Source organism: Pogona vitticeps, chromosome 2 (genome assembly GCF_051106095.1).
Source record: "Pogona vitticeps strain Pit_001003342236 chromosome 2, PviZW2.1, whole genome shotgun sequence".
In the NCBI taxonomy this organism is placed as follows: domain Eukaryota; kingdom Metazoa; phylum Chordata; class Lepidosauria; order Squamata; family Agamidae; genus Pogona; species Pogona vitticeps.
The window spans coordinates 172,461,852-172,485,624 of record NC_135784.1 but is presented as its reverse complement, the minus strand read 5'-3'; the positions used below and the strand labels follow the sequence as shown (position 1 = coordinate 172,485,624).

The window sequence follows — 23,773 nt, the reverse complement described above, 5'->3', positions numbered from 1 at the left end:
TGGTAATAGTTACGGAAACACAGAAACGTCCCGGTGCCCACCCACGGTGATCTAATGCTTAGTATCCTCCACTCAGCAAAGGGAAAACAATTTTTTTGCTGTATACAAAGTGTAGAGACAATGGGATTCTCTTGCTTTTAATTTTTTTTGTGGTCTAATACAGACCTTCCTTTTGCATCCTCTCCCTGCCTGAATGCCACTTTATGAGGGCAATGGGGTGAAAGGGTTAATTCCTATAGGAATACTGTAGTTTGGTTTGGGGATCTTGGTTGAGTTTCTTTCTGACTTCTTTACTTTTATTAATCCCTTACTTTTATGTATAACTTCCTTTTCTCCAGAGAACCAAAAGCAATTCACATGACTGTCCTCCTCCCAGCCTAAAGCTCACAACACCCCTCTAAGGTAGGTCAGAGAAAGAGAAAGCAACTACTCAAGGCCATTGAATGGATTTCATGTGTCAGGGGCGGCTTGAGCTCAGATCTCACACATCCCGGTGTAACACTTCATCTAACTACAGTATATCAGGCCTGCTCTTTTAAGATTCTAGCTCTCCAACAGAGGAAGCCATGCTCCGTCTGAAGCTGCGTTACCCAATATGACAAATGGGGATTTATCTGCTGCCAGACAGTACTGTATGTTTCCTCCCAGTCCCATCCACGAATCTTTAAGCCATGTGTGCAGTGGCCCAGTCCTAATTGAGAGAGGGACTGGTAACCATTCTCCATCCCAACTATTTGCTCATATGTGATTCACGTGCAGAGAACATAGCACAGGGGCTGTTTGTTGGTAGCCCATAGAGACACTTAGTCACAAGTCAAATCACTTTCACGAGGGGACGCTAAAGCTCCCTTTCTCCCCTTCGCTTCATTTCCAAGCATGGAATGGGCTCGCTCTGGATTGCTGTGCCTGGAATCTATTGAAAAGGCAGACAGGCCAATACTGTACATTCCTGGGGAAAGAGCAGGTGCTGAGGAAAGAAGAGGAAGGGCAACTGTTCAACAAACGGGCAGTGCTTATAGCCTCCTGAAACCAAAACTCAACAGAATTGGAAGCAGGCGGGGAAAGGCGTTGGTCTGCAAGATGAGCCAACACTCCCCTAATTAAGATAATCAGATAATTCAGAGACGGCTCAGTTTAGGACACACCCTTAGATCTTGCCTTGCCACTATCTACAAAAAGTTCAGACTCCCATTTTGCATATCCATGACTGGTGTGCAGCAGATCGTAAATTTTTAAAAAACTACCAAACAGCCAGGGGCAGGATCCTGGTTCAAGCCAACATCCACCCCCACCCCCATGCTCCCATTAAATACACAGCAGTAAGCTAGAGGAATTGGTGGAGCCTGCCAATTCCCATTTCACTGCATTTCTTTCTGAATTTCATATTTTAAAAAATATTTGCATGAAAATTGCAATGACGTCTTTTAATTTGGTTTTACCTAACATGCACTTGGGGGGGGGAGTTCTTCTAATGAAGTGCATGTTGAAATGCTTATAGTCATAGTGCTGACTTCATTTGATATGGGGCCCATTTATTGGTCTTTCTGGTGGTCCACAGTAGTCATATGGAATGTTCTATTTATGCCTCAAACACCCTACATTGAGGGAGTCCCATGGACAGAGTGTACCATGTTTTGTGCTAAACACATCTCTCCGCCATGGAGAACATGGCTGCCCTTAGTCAATTGTGCCCCACATTGGCTCCCTGAAGCAGCCACAACACTGTTGTGCTGTGGCAGGGTGCATACTGAGCCACTACATATAAGGTGCATCACTGAATGTAGAATACACAATTAAACTACTGTAGTAAATATTGTGACAACTGCTCCTTAACAATAGAAGGCAGACCTGAACCAGTGCATGTGGTTGAGCATGATTCCTTCATCTAAATGCCAACTTCAGGATCTGTTTCCTTGTGCCCAAAAGTGACCCCCCTCGAATGCCCAACGTTTTGGTTCCCGCTGTAAGAAAAAACAAACACACCGTCCTTTTCTTCTTTTATATCTTTTAAGAAAGATGTAGCAGGGGAGACATCTTCTCCCCAGTGAGCCATCTGTGTGCTAACACCTCCACACACATTATTATGGATGAACAGTGTTAAGAGAGAGACAAAGTTAAACACAGGAGCGCCACATTTGTTGCTGGCAGAGTGAAACAGGGCTAGATTCCGGTGCTTGGAGCATTAAAATTAGCACCTGGGCGCAGCGCAAGACTATTGCATCCATGCACATTGTCCCAAGTCCTGCAAAGTACTGAAACTTTGGTGGAGTCCACAGGAAATAAGGCAGGTCTTACAGAAGGATCACGGCTTTCCCCACACGTCTTCCTTTCATCAGAAGCCACAACAGCCAATCAGTTTTAAGTCTGCTGGATATATCCTGCTCTGTTCCAACATGAGCTGACTGGAGTTGTCCTTCGGCCCCTTCTGTACTTGGCCAACAGGAGTGGGAAGGCCTTCCTGAGGTTCTCCTCTTCAAAAGTCCACCAGGATGCTATCACACATTTAAAAGCTCCATGGTTTCAAAAGGATTTTCTTAGACATGCAGCACTGGACAGTCCTTCCTAGTGCAACTATTCTCGTCACATACTGTAGGTGATGAGAGGGCCAGGTGGCCATTTGAAGGGTGAAAATCTTCCTTAAAAGGCTGGAAGAGTTGCTGCAGCTGCTTCTCTTCTTCCACAGGGATGAAACGGCAAGCTTTCATAGAATCCACGTTATAGCTGTGATGAGTTGACAGGTAACAGGTCAAGAGCTCCCAGTTCCACCAAGTGGCTGCATGGTTGAACCTACGTTGTTTCCAAGGACTTAGCAACTAGGACCATAGTTAAGCTGGATAACATTGGGCAACACTCAGTATAGAGTGCCCCTCACACACACTTTATATTCTTATAAAGCTGAGAGGCATGGGATATCCCTTTGCATATCTGTAGACACAGATATGTAGATCAAGAAATCCTGGCATTGACATCCTGGCAGCAGTCTTAGTTCTGAAAGGCTTCCCTTAGAAGATGCTGCACTGATTTATCTAAGGAGATGCTCACCTCTGGCAGAAGCTGGAAAGCTGTTCATCAAGCTGGGTAAAGTCATCTTTCCTTGTCTACTTTTTTCGGGGGGGGATTACAATGCTAAGAATAGCCACACCGGCTGCGGGTTATGGCAGCTATAGTCTGAAAGCAACCTTTCATCTCTCCAATAAATTTAATGTCTCAGCTGAACAATGGTATGATGATGAACAGGGACCCAGAGCATCATCCTGCCACTGCTAAGTTACGGATCATTTTAGATTCACTTGCCTTAGAAAGCAACTTTCAGTTTTATTTTTTACTTTACGTTCTGCCCTGGGTTGCAGATAGCAACTCTCAGCCTGATCTTAGGAAGGGAAGTGATTGTGAAGACCCAGTTAACCAGCTCATTACCAACATGGCATGTGAAAAGGAAAACAGGCAGGAAAAAAATTACAGAATATTGCTCCTACTCCACTCCAGAAGAAAACATCGGGGTAACATGAAGAGTGCCACATTTTTGTAACAGTTGCAACAGAGATTCAGCAAAGTGATTTTGAGCATCCATCCCAGTGCTTGATGTGAAGCTCGCCTCATTTCTCCAGATCTGCTTCCAACCACTCTTAATCTGAAAAGACTACATCTTCCAATTAAAATCGCACATAAACAGACATATGGCTTAAAACAAAAGCCAACTGTAACAGCTAACTTTTCAAACATACAAGACGCTGCAAAACACTAAAACACAGACAACGGACAATTTATTGCAATAACCAGCGGCTTGCTAACTGGTTCATCTCCCATTCCCTCTTCCTAGATCATGGGTTGAGAATACGGGCCGTTGGATGTTGCGGGGCTGCAACACTAATACATCCCTTACCACTGGCTGTGCCGGCTAGAGCTCGTGGGAGCTGCAATCCAACATGATCCAGAGGGCTCCAAGTTGTTCACCTTTGTTCTAAAAGAAGATATTAACTTCTACATTAAAAAGATGGGGAGAAAGTAGAATGCAACCTAGGAATCACCATGGACAGGGGGCAATGTTGGTCCACAAAAGATGCCAGATCTCAGCTCTGAAGCAGAGGAACCAGCCTCCCTGCTCTAAGCATCGGAATCTAAAATATAAGCTTGTTAGTGTTGTGAAATGTGTTTTAGATTAGAAAATGAGATCCCTCTTGTTATTAGGAAATGATCCTGGGGGGGTAGGGAGTGAGAAATACTCTGAAAAAAGCATCCTAGGTCCCTTCATATTCCACAGAGTGATCAAGGACAGTTTCAATAGAGCAATTAAAGTTTTTTCTAAAACGAATGGGAACCACTTGGTCCTCCAGATGTTTTGAACCTCAACTCCCAGAGTCCTTTTTAATATTGGCCAAGCTGGCTGTGGCTTCTGAGAACTGGAGTCCAACTCAGGTGAAAGCTAAAGATTCCTCATCCCAGGCAACATTTTGCTTTAAAAATCTCAAACTCAGCCACATAAGATGTGCCAGGGGAAGAAAAGGTAGGGGTCAGAAGACAGTGACATGTACAAAAACCCACAGATGCCTTCTTCCTAAAGCTGTAAAAAATCACCACAATTGACAACCACCAAGTGCATGATGGAGGCGAGAAGAACCAAAGCATGGTTCAAAGTAGCATTCAAAAGCCTCATTCTAGGAAAATACATCTATATGGAAGGAGTACGAGCCAGCCCTTGCTTCACATCTCTTCGGCCTTTGTTGAGCATTTTACAGGCAAAGAAAAAAAAAAGAAAAAAAGAGGGGTGGTGGCTGCGGTGGGTGGGTGGCATTTGTCATTAAAAATAACAGGCTAGAAAAGATGCCCTGGGTCAAAAATGCCATTTTCTCCAGGGCTTCTGAATTTTAACTCAAGGCTATTTTAAAAAGTGTGAACGAGTGAGAAAGAGGAGTAGAGAAAAGAGGGAAACACAAGCATGAGGCCCAGAAGGCCTCAGACCAGAAAGTATGATCTTGTTGTTCATGTCAAATAATCCCTCAAAACAAGGATAAGATTCTCAGGGACACACAGACAGACACACACACACACACACACACACACACAAAACTGACAGAACTAGCCCAAAGAGCAGGTGACTGGATCAAAAGCAAGAGCCCGCAATGAAACCGGCAGCAAAGAGGCAGTGGTGGGATGGGTTTCTGCCAGGGGCCTCTTCTTCAGTGCCTGTCCCTGACTCCGAGAGAGCGGGACTGAGCAGATCTGCTCCACGGTCCATCCTCAGGCCTTCCCTGGGTGGGATTAAGAGGTCCAAGGTCTCAGAAGTCACTGAGAATGCTGATGTCAGCAAACTCATTCCTGTATCGGTGGGAGTACAAGCTGAGAAGGAAAGCCCACTTGAAGGAGATGACACTCCAGACGCAGGAGAGGTAGTAGCTCTTTGGATCTGTTAGGGCTAAAGGGAGGAACAAACACATAGGGACACCAGGTTAAGATGAAGAAGTGAAAAGAAGCACAACCTCCCCTTGTCCATTAGCCCAGACTCTAGTCTCTCTGGTCAGGAACATTATTAGCAACACTCCCATCTCCCCAACCCCACCCCCCCATGGCCTATTTGCTGTGACTGTGAATATTCAATAATGCAACAGTGAGGCTGATACTGCAGGCTTCCCCCCCCCCCGCCAATTTTTTATTCAGTGAAGAGGCAACCTGTTTACATCCTGATGTCACGTATCAGGCTAAAATTCTCATCTCCTCCAACCAAGGGCCATGGAAGGTGAGGCTGATTGGAATTAGACAGAGTATTCTCAGTGGCTGCTCCCAGATCCTGGAACTCGCTACAAATTGGCCGGGCGCTGGCTATGTCTTTACTTTAATTTTTAATTTACTTGTTGTGTTTTACTCAGAGTTTTGGTTTTCATCTGCAGTTCATCAGTTCCTTTAGCCCCCCCTAATGCCTTTGTGGGAAGAGGAGGAGGTTATATATAATATAAAATAAATAAAATACATACTCCGATCTCTGGAGGACCACAGGTCCTCTTCCTCCTCCTACCCATTCACTTATGAAATTAAGAGTGAAAGGGTCTCATTGGGAGTGGGGATTGCCTACTGAGATCTCAGCAGCTGGAGCTGAAAAGGGGTGACTAATCCACTAGGAGCAGTGGAGGCATACCTGCTTGCTATCTAGACCAGAGGGTGGTCCTCCATCCTCCTCCTGGCCCCACCTCCTTCTGCAATATTTTAGGAGAGCTCATTATGCTGCTGTTTTACACCCCCTCATCGCCAGAGGTGGTAACTCTGGGCCTGAGCATGTTTTCCCCTTCTCCTCACCAAGACCCAGAATTGGCAGCCCCTAACACTGCTCCTATTTTTCTCCACATTCATCTTCTCCTCCTGCTAGCCAACAAGGCCAAAGAGACCCGTCTTTTTAAAGCCAGCAATAAAATTATGAATTCGCTGTGTTTTTTAAAATGGTTGTCCTGTTTACTTAAGAAGTGACTGATACTTGTTTGTGTTACATTACTTTATGGCTGATATTTTTCTTACATTATACAAAATTACTGTGATGACTCTTAAATAGAGATTTATTACTCTACTACTACTACTACTACTACTACTACTACTACTACTACTACTACTACCACCACCACTACTACTACTACTACTGCCACTGTTACATTCAGTTTTGGGATTAACTGCTTGGACTGCATTATTTGCGGAAATGCAGTGTAAAAATGAAAACCCTGGGCAGGTTTTCAAAACAAAAACCACCAACCCATACTTACACTGGTGTTGTGTGATGGCCATGGCTAGGAATGTGCAGAATCCCACCACAGAAAGAATTCCAAAAAGAACGCCGACAAAGAGGAAGAACCTCAACCCTTTTAACCAAGTCCTCCAGTAATCCTGCACATACATCACGTGCGTGATCAGGGCCCAGAGAGCCAGCACACCTGCATGAGCAGAAAAAGCAAGGGGAAGAAAAGTTAATACCAAGCAAGAACACCGTAAACTCCCAAGGTGGATCACCATCCTTACATTGACTTCAGCTCTTGGAGTCCTGCAACCTATGTAGACTATATGCTACTTCAGGCTGCTGCTGGGTTCTTTGAGGTGAAAATATTCTTCCTTTCAGGGCATGCCTTGCATCTAGAAAACCAACATGTGAGGAGAAGGCTTGGCAAGAATCTTTCTCATTAACATGCTTGATTTCAATGGGCAAGGGACATTTTTGGAATGTAGAAGGACAGTTCCTCTCACGGAGCCCCACCTGCAGATTAGATGATAGCTGAGGCACAGGCTTACCACCGCAGTGAAGACCAGGCCATACACAACCAGCAGAAGTAGGTGCCCCGGCCTAGAACATCAATATCACATGATATAACTATTTCTAGAGAGGAATGCTGGCTATTGTACCAAAGCCAACATAGAATCCCCTGGCACTTACTATATTAATGATTTAATGTAGTATAACCTCCATGTGCTTCTTAAAGACCCATCACTCAGGCCTTTTCTGATCAGTTTTGAGCCTCTGATTTTAACACAAACAATATGGTTGTTTTACTACTTTGTACTCTGATGTTTGTACTTTCATGTGCTGCAATGATTATTATTAGGATTTTTACTGCTGCTAAATATAGGAAATGGCAAAGACATAAATTAAATTGTAAATAAATAAATAAATAAATAAGTACTTCTGTAGAATTCTGTTCACCTTAATCTGGTGAAATGAAGTGTTATCCTGAGGTATGTGCTCACTGATGCAAATGATTACCGGGGAGGAGGTGCTCTTATATACCTATAGCTTACAAGAATATTTCAACCTGGTATTCTAGGTGTTTGATCTACAGATACCACCATCCTTAATGACCAGTCATGCTGGGCAGACTATCTAAAACATCTGTAGGGCACTAGGCAGAGAAAGGCTGGGTTGATACTAATGAAAAAAATTCTTGCTCACCAAAGGCCATCCTACAATAAATCACTATGTAAAATATGATTCTGTGCCTTTTATGCTATATCACAAGACTATTGTTTATCTTATCTTCAGAGCCCTTAGACGGAAGCAGTAGCAAGTGACAGTTACCTGTAGCTTAGTAGGTTTTTTTCAATAAGATTGTAACAAAATTATATTTTAAAACTGATGTAATGAGAAGAAACAAAGTTAATTTATGGAGGTAATGAGTAACATTTTCTTGTTATTTTAAATAATTTTTCTAGCCATTTTTTGAGGCAACTTGACCAAAATGTTTCAAATTTTATGTTATTCTTTTATTAATTCTGAGCATACATCCCAAAAGCAATGTAACAAACATAATGAGCAGTGAAACAGTGCTATGGGTTAAAAAGTACTCATTAGGTGTTGAAAAAGTAAGTGACAGGTTTATTTTCACACACTGTAACAAGTAACAGGGACAATTTGCTTTCAAAAAGGAACTTTCCAAGCTTTGCTTGATTTTTAAAAAAAAAACACATCAAGTCAGCAATAAAGCAGAACTCGGTGTATCATGAATCATCATAAAGATTTCTCTGTTTTGAGACTTTCTCACTGGGCAGGACTTTGGACCTGGTGTAACCAAAAATCCCTAGCAAAACCTCGGGACACCACTGTAGTTGGACAAAGCCGCAGCAATATCTCCTTAGGCAACATATTCCTGAAAGCAGTTGCACTGTGCCTTTACCTAAACAGATATAGAGATGCACTGAATGAAGTCATGCTTTACACTTAGGCTTACTCCTGGGCAGAAATGCACAGAATGCAGCAGTGCTTTGTAACTCAGTGGGGTGGAGCGTTCAGGGAGTGAGAGTTCAAATCCCCAATCCATCACTCTAGAGGGGGTGAGCTCATCAGACACATGTGTGGTTAATACGGATACAGTACATGTCCTTCCACCTGTGTGGACCTGGGCAAGTTGCGTGGTCGCCGAGTGGTTAACCATTTCTGAGTATTTACATCTAGAAACCCCACGGAAGGGCTGCCTAAGACAGAAGGGCACTCTGCTTTAATACAAGTGGTGGGAACACCTAAGGATTCCATCTGGAGTCACTCCCACCCCCACAAATGTACAAAGTAATTTTCCAGTATTGTTTCCAGGGTGGCAGTTGGAGGGTGATATGTTAACCTACTCTGCATGCATACTGCATATCAGTACAACAAAGTATATCTATTTGAGCATTTTAACATAATGGCTGAAATCCTGTGGCTTCATGTACACAGCATAATGCTGATGACCTCATCACCTTATGTAGCATATATTGTCCTGCTGGATTTTAGCCATTAACTAAACAATGGATTCCAGTAGGGAAGCCACTCCCCTTGTGAACACCCACAAACGTCCACCTATGCAGTCACACTGCAATATGCAGATTTAATCCACAGCTGCTAACCTAGCCTACCAACTAATCTATACATTGAGGAAGGGAAATATGGAGCCCTTCAGATGCTGCTGGACATCAGCCTCAGCCAGGATTGCTAAAATGGTGAGGGTTGATGGGAGGGGAAGTCTGGCAACATCTGGAGGGCAGCACTCACAGGGTGGCCATGGGAAATTTGCCGTGCTTTCAGTCTTAATATACTGTCTGTAAGTGGGAACAAGGCAGAATGCCAACAGACCTGGCTAAACTATAAAACTTAAGTCGGATGACAAGAGCAGAAGAATTATGGGTTTACACTGAAAAACCATAACCCACCCTCCCTCCCTGCCCTGATATCCGAGGACATCTCAAATGTTACATAGAAAATAGAATATAATGTGTGTGTGTGTGTGTGTGTGTGTGTGTGTGTGTAAGAGAGAGAGAGAGAGAGAGAGAGAACTTCGCATATTGTAGAGACGAGTCAGAGACCTCTCAGAAGTACAGGCTTCTGGAGTACATTAAAAATGATAATCATCATTTTAAACATGCTGAGTCACTTTTTCAGTCTCAGCAGGACACATGTGATCCAGGGCTCACCCTCACATGTCAGAAACAGACTCAGCACTCAGCATGAAGCTTCCTCATGGCAGGGCTACCTGATACAGCATCTCAGAAAAACATTATTCAGCAAGAGAATCTCCAGAAAGAAGCCTCCAGAGTGACTTGGCAAAAAACCAGTAACAGAACAACCACCTTGGACAAACACAGTAACTTCGCAGAGTCTTTACAGGAACGTTTGGATCAGTGACAGTCTCCAACTTCAAGTAACTGGTTCTCAAACAAAGTTCCAATTTATAGGCATTCTTGCCTACAATGCAGTATGTTCTTCCAGAAAATAATGAACTGGGGGAGGGGGAACCTCCAGAATTCCCTGCCCCTCACAATACCTCAGATCAGGGATTCGATTTAGCAGAACAGTCACATTTTGTAAACAAATTGTAAACCAGAACCTCTGGCTTTCCATAGATTGCTCAACATCAGTTCCCATTAGCCTTGGCTAATACAGCTGTGAGGAGCAGTCTAACAACATCTGGAGGGTCACACATTGCCATCCATTCTTGAAATAGTTCACCATGTCAGCTTTACAAGCTGTATAAACCTGAAACGTTTTTCCAGATTTCAAAAGAAGCTGGTGGAATACTTGACAATCAATGTCACTGCACTTAATGGAGGTCAAAGTTCCATTGAGGGTGGATAAAAATAAATGCTTTTAAAAAAATCAACCTGATTTAAATCATAACATTTGAGTTTTTTATTTAAATTGTCAAAAAACATCCATTTTTAATTTAAATTATGATTTAAATCACTATCAACTTGATTTAAATCAAGTCCACCCTTGTTCTATCCAAACAGATTCAAAGCCTTAACCTAAATCTGCTTTATCTTACACACACTGGGACCCTCCTCCCTTCTTTATCTCTGCAGCCCTCTCTGCTACTCTAAAACCTGATCCAGAGGGCTTGCCAACTTTCTTAAGTAGGTTTTAAAGGTGAACCAATGTTCTCTTTCCTGGTTACCCTATCAGCAGAACTACCCTGAAGGACCCTGCCCTTTGCTAAGGAACCTAAATGGCATAACATCCCTTTATAGTTTAAAAGGAAAAGAAGAAATAGAAGAAACTCATTGGATATCAGTACAGTGGAGTTAAATAGAGTAGACTCCCAGCTTTAAGCCAACGTTTGTTGATGGTTCACAAATCCTACTATTTGTGTGCATTAATCCAGAACATTGAGTCCAAATGTCACATGAAACTTATCTTTTTCTTGGCTTGCCTTCTTGCTTGCATAAAGGGGGGGGAGAGAGAACAAAGCCTGAGTTAAATTGTTACATGCACCAAAATGCAGCTTTTTCACATATTGGTTTAGAATTGTGTGCAAACAATCTGACTGCAACTCAGGGCCAGCCCAAGGCCGAAATTGGCAGACAGATATCCACCCACCCTCATTCTTTCTCCAGACAAAAGCCAACTGGATTCTAGGCTGTACTTGCAAGGATCAGGGGGGATGTTTCTCATTCAGGATTAGGGCAGACAAATAAGGGAGTGTGTTCATGCCGATGTGGACAGAGGCTACAGCAGTGTCCACGGGAAGGTCTCAAAACTTTAGTGCCGTTACACAGAGATCATCTGGCATGAATACGAGGCCGAACCTGCATGAACAGTATCACAACTGTTTTAAATATGTCACTGAATCCATGAGGACTAGAAACGTCTTTCAGGAATTTTTAGCTGTTCCCTGCATAGCCACCTTCTCTCTTCGGTACCCATTTCTTCTGCTGTGGGAGGCCGCGTGTCCCCGATGAACAATGTGGGACATGTGGAACAATGGCTGGTGGAGCCACGTCTATTCTTTTTCCCCCCAACCCCCTTTCTTCCAATTAGAAACAAGCAATTGTGAGAAGACCGTCCAGCTGAGCATGATCTATCTGGTCCAGATCCAGAACAAATAAAATACTTGGCTGCTCCAGCTGGGCTGTTCCACAACACATTGTTTTGAACAACACTTCTTCCAGTGTTATTATTACTATTATTTTCTCTCTGCCCTGCTGGAATGAGGAAAGTGAGCTCAGCGCTGCCCAGGAGGAAGAGAGAACATGCTAAAGAGAAGCGTTGTCCTCATCCCTAAAGGCACCCATCCTCTTGACCCACATCCAGCCCAAGCCCTGCGTCTGGATTCATCTTTGTCTTGGAAAAAAATAATAAAGTCTTGGCCTCAAAATGCAGCAGCCTTGATTCACCAGGCCAGATGCAAAGATCATTTTGTCAACGTTATCAGTCAAAAGCAAACAAAAAAAGGTTAAAAAAAGGTAAAATAAATACTTCTTTATGATTACGGCCCCTATGAAATAACTGTGTCTCCAGAATCCCTGGCTTGCCAGAGTCACCTCCAGTTTCAGCCTACTGCCCAGGAAATTCTGGCACTTGTAGTCCAAAACCAGGAATCTTTGCACCTTTAATTTTCACCACATGTTCCCACTAGCGACTGTGGCCCCTTTGCAAAATTATCATGGCACCCAGCTCAGCAGCATGTTGCTTGCAAGCAACCTAACATGAGGAGGAGAACCTAGCACCTGCAGGAATGACCCATAACAGAAAGGCCATTTCACACTTCCCTTTCCTGATAAAACATCTCTTCTAGTAGGCAGAACCCATGGGGTAATTCAACTGCACACTATCTAATGCTAAAGAGTGTGGTTGACCCATTGTGTTTATGAAAAAACCTCTGTCCCCTCCAGAAGGAGGATTTCTAAGGGAGTCTGAAAAAACTTGGGCTGTAAATTGGACTAAAAACAGGATCTCCAGCCACGGTGGATTTGATTTAAATCAAGATAAATTAAATTTTTTTTTTTTAAAAAAAAAGATTTTTAAAAATTATTTTAATCATTATTTAAATTATGATATAAAATGTGATTTAAATCAATTTGATTTTTTTTTAAAAAAAACCACTGATTTTTACCCACTCTGGCTCTAGCCAAAGCTAAGCACTTACCAAAAAGAATAAAAAAGCAGTATTCTAATCATGCTTAATTCCAAATGCTAAACAGGACCATGTTTATATGAGCACACGACTGCCGAGATCCACAGAATACTTACAGAGAGATCTATAGTCACATTTTATTGTAAACCTGATGTTTTACTGCAAAAATGTACTGACTGCTACATATGACATATGCTTGTCTGCTTCCAGATTCCAGCCAGAACATCCCACAAAATCCACTGTCTATACACAGGGTAAGGAAAACATGGTCCATGGGCTGCATGATGCTCCCAGGGCTCTAATGTTGACCCCAGTATTCCTGAAGCTCTTCAGCAACCTCACATCTCCCCAAAATGTTCGCTTGAATTTGGGGGGACATGTCCCCTTGCTTCCTCTAGGGACACAGCAGGAAATTCTGCTAAATTTTGAGAAGCCCTACCCCTCCTTTCCAAATTATTTTTAAAACTTTCTTGGCCACCATTGAGAAAATGGACCTTTTTGAGTTTATAAAACAGCCAATAAGAATAAAAAAAATTAAAAGCATGAGTGGAGGACACTCCAATGTCCATGTGTGTGTGATCACCAGATCTAAAAGCCTAGCTTTTAGCCAGGTTATACGATGCAGGTCATTCTATGCAAGCAGGTCAACTGCATCTGCTCAGGTTCATTAGACAGAGGCTCAAAACCTCTTAGGGCAGTAGTTCGAACTTTGGGTCCCCAGATGTTCTTGGACTACAATCCCCAGAAATCCTGGCCAGCACAGCTGGTGGTGAAGACTTACGGGAATTTTAGCCTGGGAACATCTGGGGACCCAAGGTTGGAACTAATGCCCTAAGATGTTCTGAGCCTCTGCCTAATAAACCTGAGCAAATGCAGTTGTATCATAGGACCTGGCTAGTAGCTAGGTGTTGAGTGATCTCCAGAGAGAGGTACATATCAAGCATTTCTCAAACTTCAAAATACAGAAAGAAAAGTAGGAAGTGTGGTTGATGAGGCCAGACTAGCATCCAGGGATGCAAATGGCAGGAGCCAAATTCTGCAAAAATCCAGATGCCAACTCCATCTCTGTGTTTATTCTGGCCACATCATTACAGCGCCTAATAAATGCCACCCACAACATCAGGAGGAAATAGGCAACATTTACTTGTTCTTTTTCTAATGTGATCTGAAGGTGGCAATTAACAGGAGAACCAATCTTTCTTCTAAATGCATTCCCTGATGTGATCGGAAGGCTATGATTCATGTCAGAACTGGCCTTTGTTAACAAAGTCTACCTGCATCCTTAAAGCATTATTGTTCATGCTTCCATGAACAAGCACAGCTTTACTGTCAGCTTTTATGATTAAACCTTCCATGATTATACCTTTTATAATTAAACCTTCATAGAAAGATATGCCATTCCCTTATATTGGATCAGATTATGGGACCTAATCTAATGTGTGCTGTCTCTGGTTAAAAAAGCTCTCTCTCATTCTGCAGAGGACCAACAGGCCCCAGAGCAGACTCTACACCTAAGAATAAATGAAGATAAATCGAATATTAGAAACTGCAACATCCTCCAAATCAGTGGGAGAACACGTCTGCCCCCCAGGATACTGTGGCATCAAATTTAGAGGGAGTCTAGCAAGCTCTCATTAGAAAGTTCCACCTTATGATCAAAAACCTGAATGAGTTGTAAAGAGTCTATTACCCTAGAAGATAGAAACAAAATTCAAAACCATCTAGATAGGCTTGAGCATTGGGCTGAAAACAACAGAATGAAATTCAACAGGGTTAAGTGCAAAGTACTACACCTAGGAAAAAGAAACCACACACACAGTTAACAAGACAGGGGATACCTGGCTTCACAATACTATTAGCAAGGATCTTGGAATCATCATAGGTAAACAAACGAATATGAGCCAACAGTGTGATGTGGCTACAAAAAAGGCAAATGTTATTTTAGGCTGCATTAACAGAAGCATAGTCTCTTGGAGGCATTCAAGAGAAATTTAGAGATCCACCTGGCAGATATACTTTCATTTCTATTCCTGCATTGAGCAGGGAGTTGGACTTGAGGGCCTTACAGTCCCCGTCCAACTTCATGATTCGATGATCATATTGCATGTGTTGATTAGCTTACCTAGTGCCTGGTTATCTATGTTACCAGCAACAGTATTTAGAATGTCAATCATCGTCAACAACATAATCTTTGCGAAAGTCAGTAATTAGATCTTCACACATTTCATTTTCCTTTACATATACTGAGTTGGCTGGATAGCTCAGTAGTTTAAGTATTTGGCTGGAGGCTGAGCTCCAGGTTTTATGCAAATCCTCTATTGTTGAGTTGTGACCTGGCTTCCTTCCAACCATTACTTTTTTTTATAGCTCAGTGAGTTAGGTTTCTGGCTGTGGAGCTAAAGGTTGGCAGTTCAATTCTCCACTGCACATCCCAGAAGAGCCAGCCTGCATGATCTTGTGCAAGCTGCACAGTCCCACAATGCCTCCGGAGTAATAACAATAATTATGTACAGGGATATATTCGGAGGTTTGTGCCGGTTTGTATGCATGGGACCACAGGTGCCACATGCTCCCTTCCCCTGCCTCCCTGGCCAATGAGCCACTCATCAGTCACAGTGTGCTCCTCTCCTCCTCCTCTTCTGCTGTTCTACCAGTCCCTGGCAGGAGCACAGAGTTACCTGTCCTGCCTCCTTGTCTGAGTGGGCCATCAGCCAAGGAGGCAGGGCAGGGAAGTCCGTGCTCCTGCCAAAGACTGGTTGAACAGCCAAAGAGGAGGAGAGGAGTGGATACCAGCTGGTGAATGGCGGATCCAGGCAGGGAGGCAGGGGAAGGGAACACGTGACACCCATCTCTCATCACGTGCCATCAAGTCAATTCTGACTTATGACAACCCTTTTGGGGTTTTCCGGGTAGAGAATACTCTGGTGTCCCATTCCCTTCTTTTAGGGATGACGTGTGACTGTGCAGCTTGCCCAAGACAATACAGGCTGCCTGTACTCACAGGAGGCACAGTGGAGAATTAAACTCCCAACCTCTGGCTCCACAGCCCGATGCCTAAACCACTGAGCTATCCAGCCAGCTAAGGGAATGGTAAATTACTTTTGAGTACAGTATTCTTTATCTAGAAAACCCTGAAAAGCTCCAGCAAAAGCCAAAATTGACTTGATCGCACAAATTTCTTGTTATGTTCCAAATGTTCATACCTGAGCATTACCTAAATATCAAATGGATAGATATTCTTATTTTAGAGAATAGCCATTCACCAAATCCAGTGAGTAACAACAATCTAATAGAGGAGAAAATTCACTCAGAATGTAATACAGTTTGGGGCCCTTTCACATTCATTTTGTGACACTATTCCCATTTTCTGCAAAGGAGAGCCAGCTATTGCAGTCCTTCACTCCCACAGCATGCTTTTATCTTGTTCAGTAACTGAGTCCCCTGGAGATGATTTAATCCAAAGCCTTGCTTTATCCAATAGCCAGAACAGCCTGCCTGTCTTAAAGATAGCAAAAAATCCTCTTAAGAATAAATGTCACTGTCGTGCCAATTCACTCCCATACTGTGCTGATCCCTTCGACTCCAGAAAACACTTCAACATTCACAAGTCCTACCAACTCTTAATGTGAAGCACCTCAATGAGAACTGGGGGGGGGGGCACCACTGGATAAAGAAGGGCTTAGGTGTGTATTGGTGCACAGTATATTTGGATATTTAAAATATTTTTAGCCCACCTTTCTCCTTCAAAAAGGACTCAAGGCAGCTTACATCATTAAGAAATTGTATTTAAAGCTAAAAGCACTAATCATACAAATACTGTACAAATATTTACAAACTGACAGTATACTTACAAAACAGTAAGTACTGTATACAAATAAGAGTCAAATACCACACTAAAAAAAAAGAACACCAAAAATATGCTGAAAGCAGTAAGGGACAACAATCCATTTAACAACCAAACTTGGGTAGCCAGTCACTCAGGGAACCAAAGCAGTCTCTGTCCCATAACTGGGCCTGGAGCAGATTGAAATGGATCTAGATTAGAGATAGGCATGAACTGCAGTTCAGTGTGCAGCCTGCATGTCTTTTCCGTGAGCACCGCGTACTCCCCTCTCCAGCCTCCTCTGCATACTTGCCCATTCTCCAGGCAAAGTGCACTTCCCTCCCTGCCTCCTCAGAGTGACTGCCCATTTACAGATTGCAACACCCACTTTCCTCCTCCGATGGCCACCCACTCAAACAAGGAGGAGGGAGTGGGACGCCTGCAGCACAGCCTTTGAGTGGGTGGCTGTCAGAGGAGTGGGCAGTAGCACTGAGGAGGCAGGGAGGGAAGTGCACTTGGCCTGGGGAATGGGCGAGTGTGCAGAGGAAAGCACAATTTTTCTCTCTTTTTTCCTGGGGGGGGGGGGAAACACCACATTCTCCTCCTTTTGATGAGTGTGGACCTCATACTCATGCATCAGAGCACAGTGGATTGCCCTAAGTGTCAAACCTGCATTAGGCCTCTATCATTCTGGAAAAGAATGCCCCCCAAAGCAAATTCAGGTTACAAGAACACTCAGCCTCCACTGCAAATATGTGCTCTTATTTCCGACATCTTTTTGATCATGGATAGAAAAAATGCAGCTCTTCAAATATTGTGGAAGAAAAATTCCCATCATCTATCACTGCTGGCCAGGTTGGGTAGGGCAGATGGGAGCCGTAGTCAAACATATATATGCATATATTTATATAATTACATTTGTTGTTCATCTCTGCAATAACGGTAGAGCACATTAAAGTGCTTTAATAAACAAAGAATATTTACATTCAATTTAAGACTGATTGATGTCCAAGAAGGTAATCTGAGTGCCACCATAATAAACATTCAAAAATTGATGACACTAAAAATTTGCTGCCAGAGGCAAGGCTGATGTCTATGTACTGTAGAGAGAGGAAAACAGTGGATCCCTGAGGAGTTTTCAGCCAATATGTAAGGGAGGAAACCGAGTGAAAAGCACCACAAAACTGCTCTTATTCAGCTAGAAAGTCTGAAAATAGCACTTGCTTATGGGTTCTGGTCTGCAACTAGGATGAAATAGAGATGCACTACACACACCCAGTTTGCTAAGGGACCTTTGATCCCAAGGGTAGGAAGCATGCCATCCTCTAGATGTTGTTGGATTTCAACTTCCAACAACCCTAGCCAGGAGTCCACTGTTCCTAAAATAGGTCTGCAGCTTCCAAAAAAAAAACATTGTTATGGTTATGAAGAATGGCATGCATGAGGTTAGCAACACACAACAGTTTCTATTAGAGATGTATTCATATATGAATATCCGCGCACAGGTGACGATAATGAGGGTCCAGCCCCATGTGACCGGACGGTCCACTCACTGATGTGCCGCGATTCTTCCAATGGCTCTACAGATCGCAATCTTACAGCGAGGCTTGTCCTCCCGCCTCCTGCCAGGAGTGGCTAGCTGATGGCAATCTGCGGAGCCATTGGAAGAATTGCGGCGTCCACAGCAGCTGTAGATTGGTGAGTGGACTGTCCAGACCCGTTATTGCCCCGCGTGAGGATATTCATATACGAATACCCCCCATCTCAAGTTTCTATAACTAAAAAGGTGGACAGGGTACCTGCAGCATATATGTGGGAGGGATGCAGAGAAGGCTGATCCCATAATTGATCTATAGCTGGAAGTGGAGAACGAGTGGCTCTCCAGGTGCTTTTGCATTGCAATTCCCATCAGCTCGTGCCAATGGAGAGGGATGATGGGAGCTGTAGACCAAAAGGAGATCTCTATGCTTCTTGTACAAAAATACAGCTCAGATAATTTGTTAGCAACTATTACATGCTTACTACTTTTCCTACAATATTTCTTCCAGCTTTGCCAATCCTGTATGGTGGCATCATTGGGTCAAGCAAACAAACCTACTGCTAAACATACATGCGATGCTAAAGCATCTCTATCCTGTGTGATAGGATGAAGCCCTCTCATGGCATTGCTCAACTTTTGCAAAAAGAATGGGCCGTGCAAGGCCCTTGAGACATTTTTGGACTGCTTCTCCCATCAGACCCTGCCAACATGAACAATGGTTGAGGAAAAGCATTATTGTGCAACAACATCTGGAAGGCTGCAGATTTCTCATTTTACAACAGTGGCTCCCAACCTTGGGTTCCCAGATGTTCACCACTAGCTGTGCTGGGCAGGATTCCTGGGAGATGTAGTCCAAGAGCATCTGGGGACTCAAGGTTGGGAACCACTAGTCTAGAGCACAGCACAATCAGAAGAACCTTGATTCTCTCTCTGTCTCTCTGGTTCACAATATGAGGTCTAAAACCACTACACTGCAATCATGCTATATAGTTGGCATACAAAATGCCTCACAATTCAAGCACTGAAAACTGCAAGTGAATGGTGCTGCTGGAAAAGATCTCTGATGGAGCCGCTGGAAAGCTATTGCCTCTCAGAGTAAGGCAGCATCAGGACAGATAGTTTAGCTCAGCATAAACAGCACCATATATAATTAAGTCACAACTGCATTTCTCTAAATAAGCCAAGTCATCAGCCTGCAGAGCTGTCAATTATTTACATTACTATGCAATTTGCTTTACTATGCTTCTCATTTAACATAATAACCTTCCTAATATGGTTGTGAGAGCAGACACTGGACAGTTTGTCTAAGCTCCGAGGGAAGGCTCTGGTCTCCCTGTTCAGACCTAGTTCCATTTATTAAAGACCAAGTTTATGGTAGCCAAAAGTAAAGAGTTACATCGCTAAGACTGCCAAATAATGCCAGCTGGGTTTGGTGTTGAGTCTGCACTACAAAGCCCACGTCTGGCAATAACCTCAATTTTGGATGGATTCTCTTGCCACTGGCTATTAATGTTCCCAGAACCATCATCAGCAAATCAATTGAGAATTAAGAGATAACATCTAAGAGACATAAGAGAGAGTGTCAGTTGCCCTGACAACTATGGCAAATGTCCAGAAGAAATGGAGCAAGATTATCATCCCATGACTACCCTTGTGAGACATGTGGCTTGCCCATGTTGCCATGGCTTAAAGAGACAAAACAAGTATAATGCTGAGTAAATGATGCAAGGAAGGCTAGAAAAAATTGCTTCAAAGACATCAAATGATATTTCCATGGCAGAAAAGATATGCAAACCCCCCTCCCACACACACACTGCACACAGGTATATTTTGCTACAGCCTGTTGGGTTCAATTAGTGCATTTACTCAGCCCACCTCTGAATAAACAGACTGCACACGTGCCATCTAATTGCTTGGGGTGGGGGGGTTCTCATGTGCAACTGAAGTGCCCCAAAATACAGCTCGCCGGGCCAGTGAGACAGCTCTAGAAGTCTCAGAAGCCCTGTCCTCCTCTGCATCTTAAAGAAGATGTCTGGGAAAAATCCCAGAATATCTGTGGCACTGCCTGTCCAGAAAGCAGGCACAGCCTTCCAGAGTTTCTGGACCTTGGCTGCCAGAAAATCCAGCCACCATGAGTAGCAAGTGGAAAGAATTCAGGGGCATGTTGTTCAAAATGCCTGGAAAGCCACAGGTTGTCATGGTTGCCTGTTTTTGTTCCCTTTTCAATGTCAGATCCTTTTGGTCCACTCAAGCCTTGAAAAATAGTCGATATTTGCTGTTTTATATTTTACTCGTAAGCTGCCCAGAGAACCTCTGTTCTAAACAGCTGTGTTTAGACCAGAAAAATATATGAGGTGCTCAGCTGCTCAAGCTGCAAATAATTCGCTGCTGACAATGCAAGATTTTCACCACTTGTAAGGCAATTTTTTTATGGACAGCTGAATCCTAAACATCTCATGCACTGTTGGCCTCTGATGAACTTCTGTCTGCCCCAAGTAATTATTTCAGTTATATAACTGGTATTATGAGTGCAACACACTCCCTAGAGTGGTGAAGTTCATCATCATCATCATCATTGAACTGCAGAGATGGAAGGGACCCCATGCATCATTGAGCCCAGCTCCTGTTAAGGAGGCACAGTGAGGAATCAAATTCCCAACCTCTCTCTGTCTCTGTAACCAGGTGCCTAAACCACTGAGATATGGATATGGCTACAGATTAGCATAGTTTGTCCTCTTTTTGAAGAAGAAGACCATTTCCATCAAGTTTATCATTAAAATAAGAGGTGAGTCTTTAAGGTTGAATAGCAGCATGCTAATGGATGCACAGGTGACTAACTTTCCCAGTACGAGTTCGTAAGACAGGGGAACAGCGGGCAGTCAGCTGGCCCTGGACTCTTTGGACCAGACCTGGGCAAAGTGCGGCCCTCCAGATGTTGCTGAACTGCAACTCCCAGCAATCCTAGCCCACACAGCCAATAGTGAGGAGTGTTTGCAGTTCAGCAACATCTGGAGGGCCGCACTTCGCCCAGGTCCGCTTTGGACTGTTGAGATGTCACACACACTGAAGTGATGAAGTGAATAGGAATGGATCTGGAGATCCACAATGAAATCGTCACTTGGTATGGAGCCCTCTAAGGTACACTTTGGGCCACTCACCACTCCGCAAACTCTCCTTCCTCACGGGGTTGCTGTATAGTTTATGTGGAAAGGAGGTAAAGTTATGGAGGAAAAGCTGAATATCAATTTAACTATTCTGTCAGAACACACAGTATATCTCTTACTTGCAAGGGTGCAATCACATGTGTCTACTCACAGTGAAGATGACTGCACTGTGAATCAATCCCTATTTTAAATTCCATTGCTGTTCACCATCTGAAGAACATATGATAGGAAGATTATGCCTTTTTAAAAGCTCTCATGTCTTAACGTGTTGCCTATTATCCTGGAGGTACATGCCATAAAGCCAAGGGGCTGGGGTTTGACCATTGTGGCTCTCCAGATAGATTTTTGCCTACAATTCCCATCAGCCCCAGCCAACAGTCAATACTAAGGAATTATGGGAGCAGCAGTCCAAGAAATATCTGGAGGTCACAGTCACTCATTCCTGTAATAGATAAATAAGTAGTGAAGCACACATAAGCCCAGCAAGCAGAGCTGTAAACAACTCTTCTCCAGTACACTGTGGCAAAAGATCTTCTCAGCACAGATAATGTGATTCTCCCATTATTTAGCTACTGATACCTTACACAAAGCTAACACACAAATGGGAAGCTACATTAAAAACCTTGTGAACAAGAATATTATATGTTTGTACACTTGTTTACAAGGCTACCCTGTAGTCCTTATTTTGACTGAGGTCTAAGTCCCTGTAAACCTAGTAGGGCTTTCTTCTCAATAAATGTGTGCATGTGTGTGTTTGTACACACACACACACATACACAAGTCTAAGAGTGACTAACAAACAGAAATATTTAAGCAACCTGTTTCAAGCAAAATGTTCTGGCTTGCCTCTTGTTCGGTGGCTCAGAACCTGGCGTACCTCCATACCCACTCCTCCTCTAAGCAGCTCTTTCCAAACACTGGGCTGTAGGTGACCCGTTCTTATTCCTTATTTTTGTGGCTCCACAACTATTTCGGGGTTAAAACGACGTCATCTTCTATACACAACAATATTATGCGTGGGAGTACCCCTCGTTGTATACCCCCCCACCCCACCCCGCAACCACCGCTACCTCCTATGCAGGGCAAGTCTGGGATGGATTGAGAGAGAACCTGGCAACCCAACTCAGAGATCTACCCGCATTCACACGTACACACATAGACCCGGGTTTCCCTTCTCGTTTTTTTCTCTCTCTCCTTCCCTTCTTCGGTTGCTTCTCTCTATCGGGGACTCACCCGAGAGACCTCCGGCGGCAGCGGTGCACGGTTGCCGGAGGCTCGGGGCCAGGTTCCAGGCGAGAAAGACCGACAGCCCCGAAATCGTCCCAGCCGCCGCGTAGGCCAAGCGGATCGCCAGCTTCTTCGTCACCGCCATCCCGAAGCCGAGCGGGGACGCGCCGCCGCTGCTGTTGCTGCCGCCGCCGCGCCGGGGAAGACAACCCGGAGGAGCCCTCCACGAGCGTCCAAAACACACTCCTCCCGCCGGCGCTCTCCTCCCATCTCTCGCTAGGCCGACCCCGCAGCGACACCCCGCGGCCGGGAGGACTTATCACCGCCCTTGGGTCACGAGGGGAAACCTGCCTCCCACGGCCTTTCCTGCTCAGGTTATTTGAGTAATCCGCGTTGCGTAACGTGGAGCGTCCCACAAGTTACATGTCAGGTTATAGAAGAGTATTTAGACTCCCTTTCTTCTAAGCCTCCAAGGGATAGTTTAGGTCGGTATGCGCACCACAACCACGCTGTTCTGTGAGGCGAACCCATAACCTTGCCTTGGAAGTTGCCGCGACTGGCAAAAGCGACGGCAAAAATAATTCTAGAAAACGGGACGAAACGCAGAAAATTTGTAAAGGATATTTATAGATTAATAGCCTGATTTAATTTTTCTTTTTATGAGCTGTCAAGTCACCTTCGGCTTATGGTGATGTCAATAAACTCTCATTACAGCAGCCTGGCCAGCCCTTGCCTGCTTAAAGCGGTGGCTTCCTTGGTTGAGTCAATCCGTCAGACATTTGGTCTTTCTTCTCAGCTTGACGCCTTCAAATATTCCTAGCGTTGTTGTCTTTATTTTTCAGCAAGTCTTCTCTTTTCACAACGGGCCCAAGATAAAACAGTCCCAGTTGTGGCATCTTTACCTTTAGAGATTGTTCTGGCTTGATCTGATCTAGCATTCACTTTTTCCTCTTTCTGATGATCCAGGATACCCTCGAAGCTCTCTGCCAGCACTGTATTTTAAATAAATCAACCTTTTTCTTGTTGGCTTTCTTTTCAGTGCAGCTTTCATACCTGTACTGCGCATGGTATGTCCTATATACTATAGTATATTGTCTTATATATTATACGTTATAAATATACATGTAGTATATCATAGAAAATTAATAATTGTGGATAATTTTGTCTCCAG

At 43.8% G+C, this 23,773-nt stretch overlaps 1 protein-coding gene across 1 annotated transcript; it reads right to left on the bottom strand.

The window, feature by feature from the left end:
* Window positions 1-1,985: 1,985 nt before the first annotated feature.
* On the bottom strand, window positions 1,986-22,872 carry SLC48A1 (solute carrier family 48 member 1). Its single transcript, XM_072991249.2, has 3 exons — window positions 22,609-22,872; window positions 6,744-6,911; window positions 1,986-5,413 (listed from the first exon to the last, which is right to left on the bottom strand). The coding sequence occupies exons 1-3, from the start codon at window positions 22,745-22,747 to the stop codon at window positions 5,277-5,279; spliced, it is 444 nt and encodes a 147-aa protein (XP_072847350.1). The 5' UTR covers window positions 22,748-22,872; the 3' UTR covers window positions 1,986-5,276.
* Window positions 22,873-23,773: the final 901 nt, after the last annotated feature.

Coding starts and splice junctions, on each gene's coding strand:
- SLC48A1 (XM_072991249.2), bottom strand. CDS start 22,747: ATGGCGGTGACGAAGAAGCTGGCGATCCGCTTGGCCTACGCGGCGGCT. Junction 6,912..22,608: donor TGCCGCCGGAGGTCTCTCGG/GTGAGTCCCCGA, acceptor CTGCTCATGCAG/GTGTGCTGGCTCTCTGGGCC. Junction 5,414..6,743: donor GGCCATCACACAACACCAGT/GTAAGTATGGGT, acceptor TCCTCCCTTTAG/CCCTAACAGATCCAAAGAGC.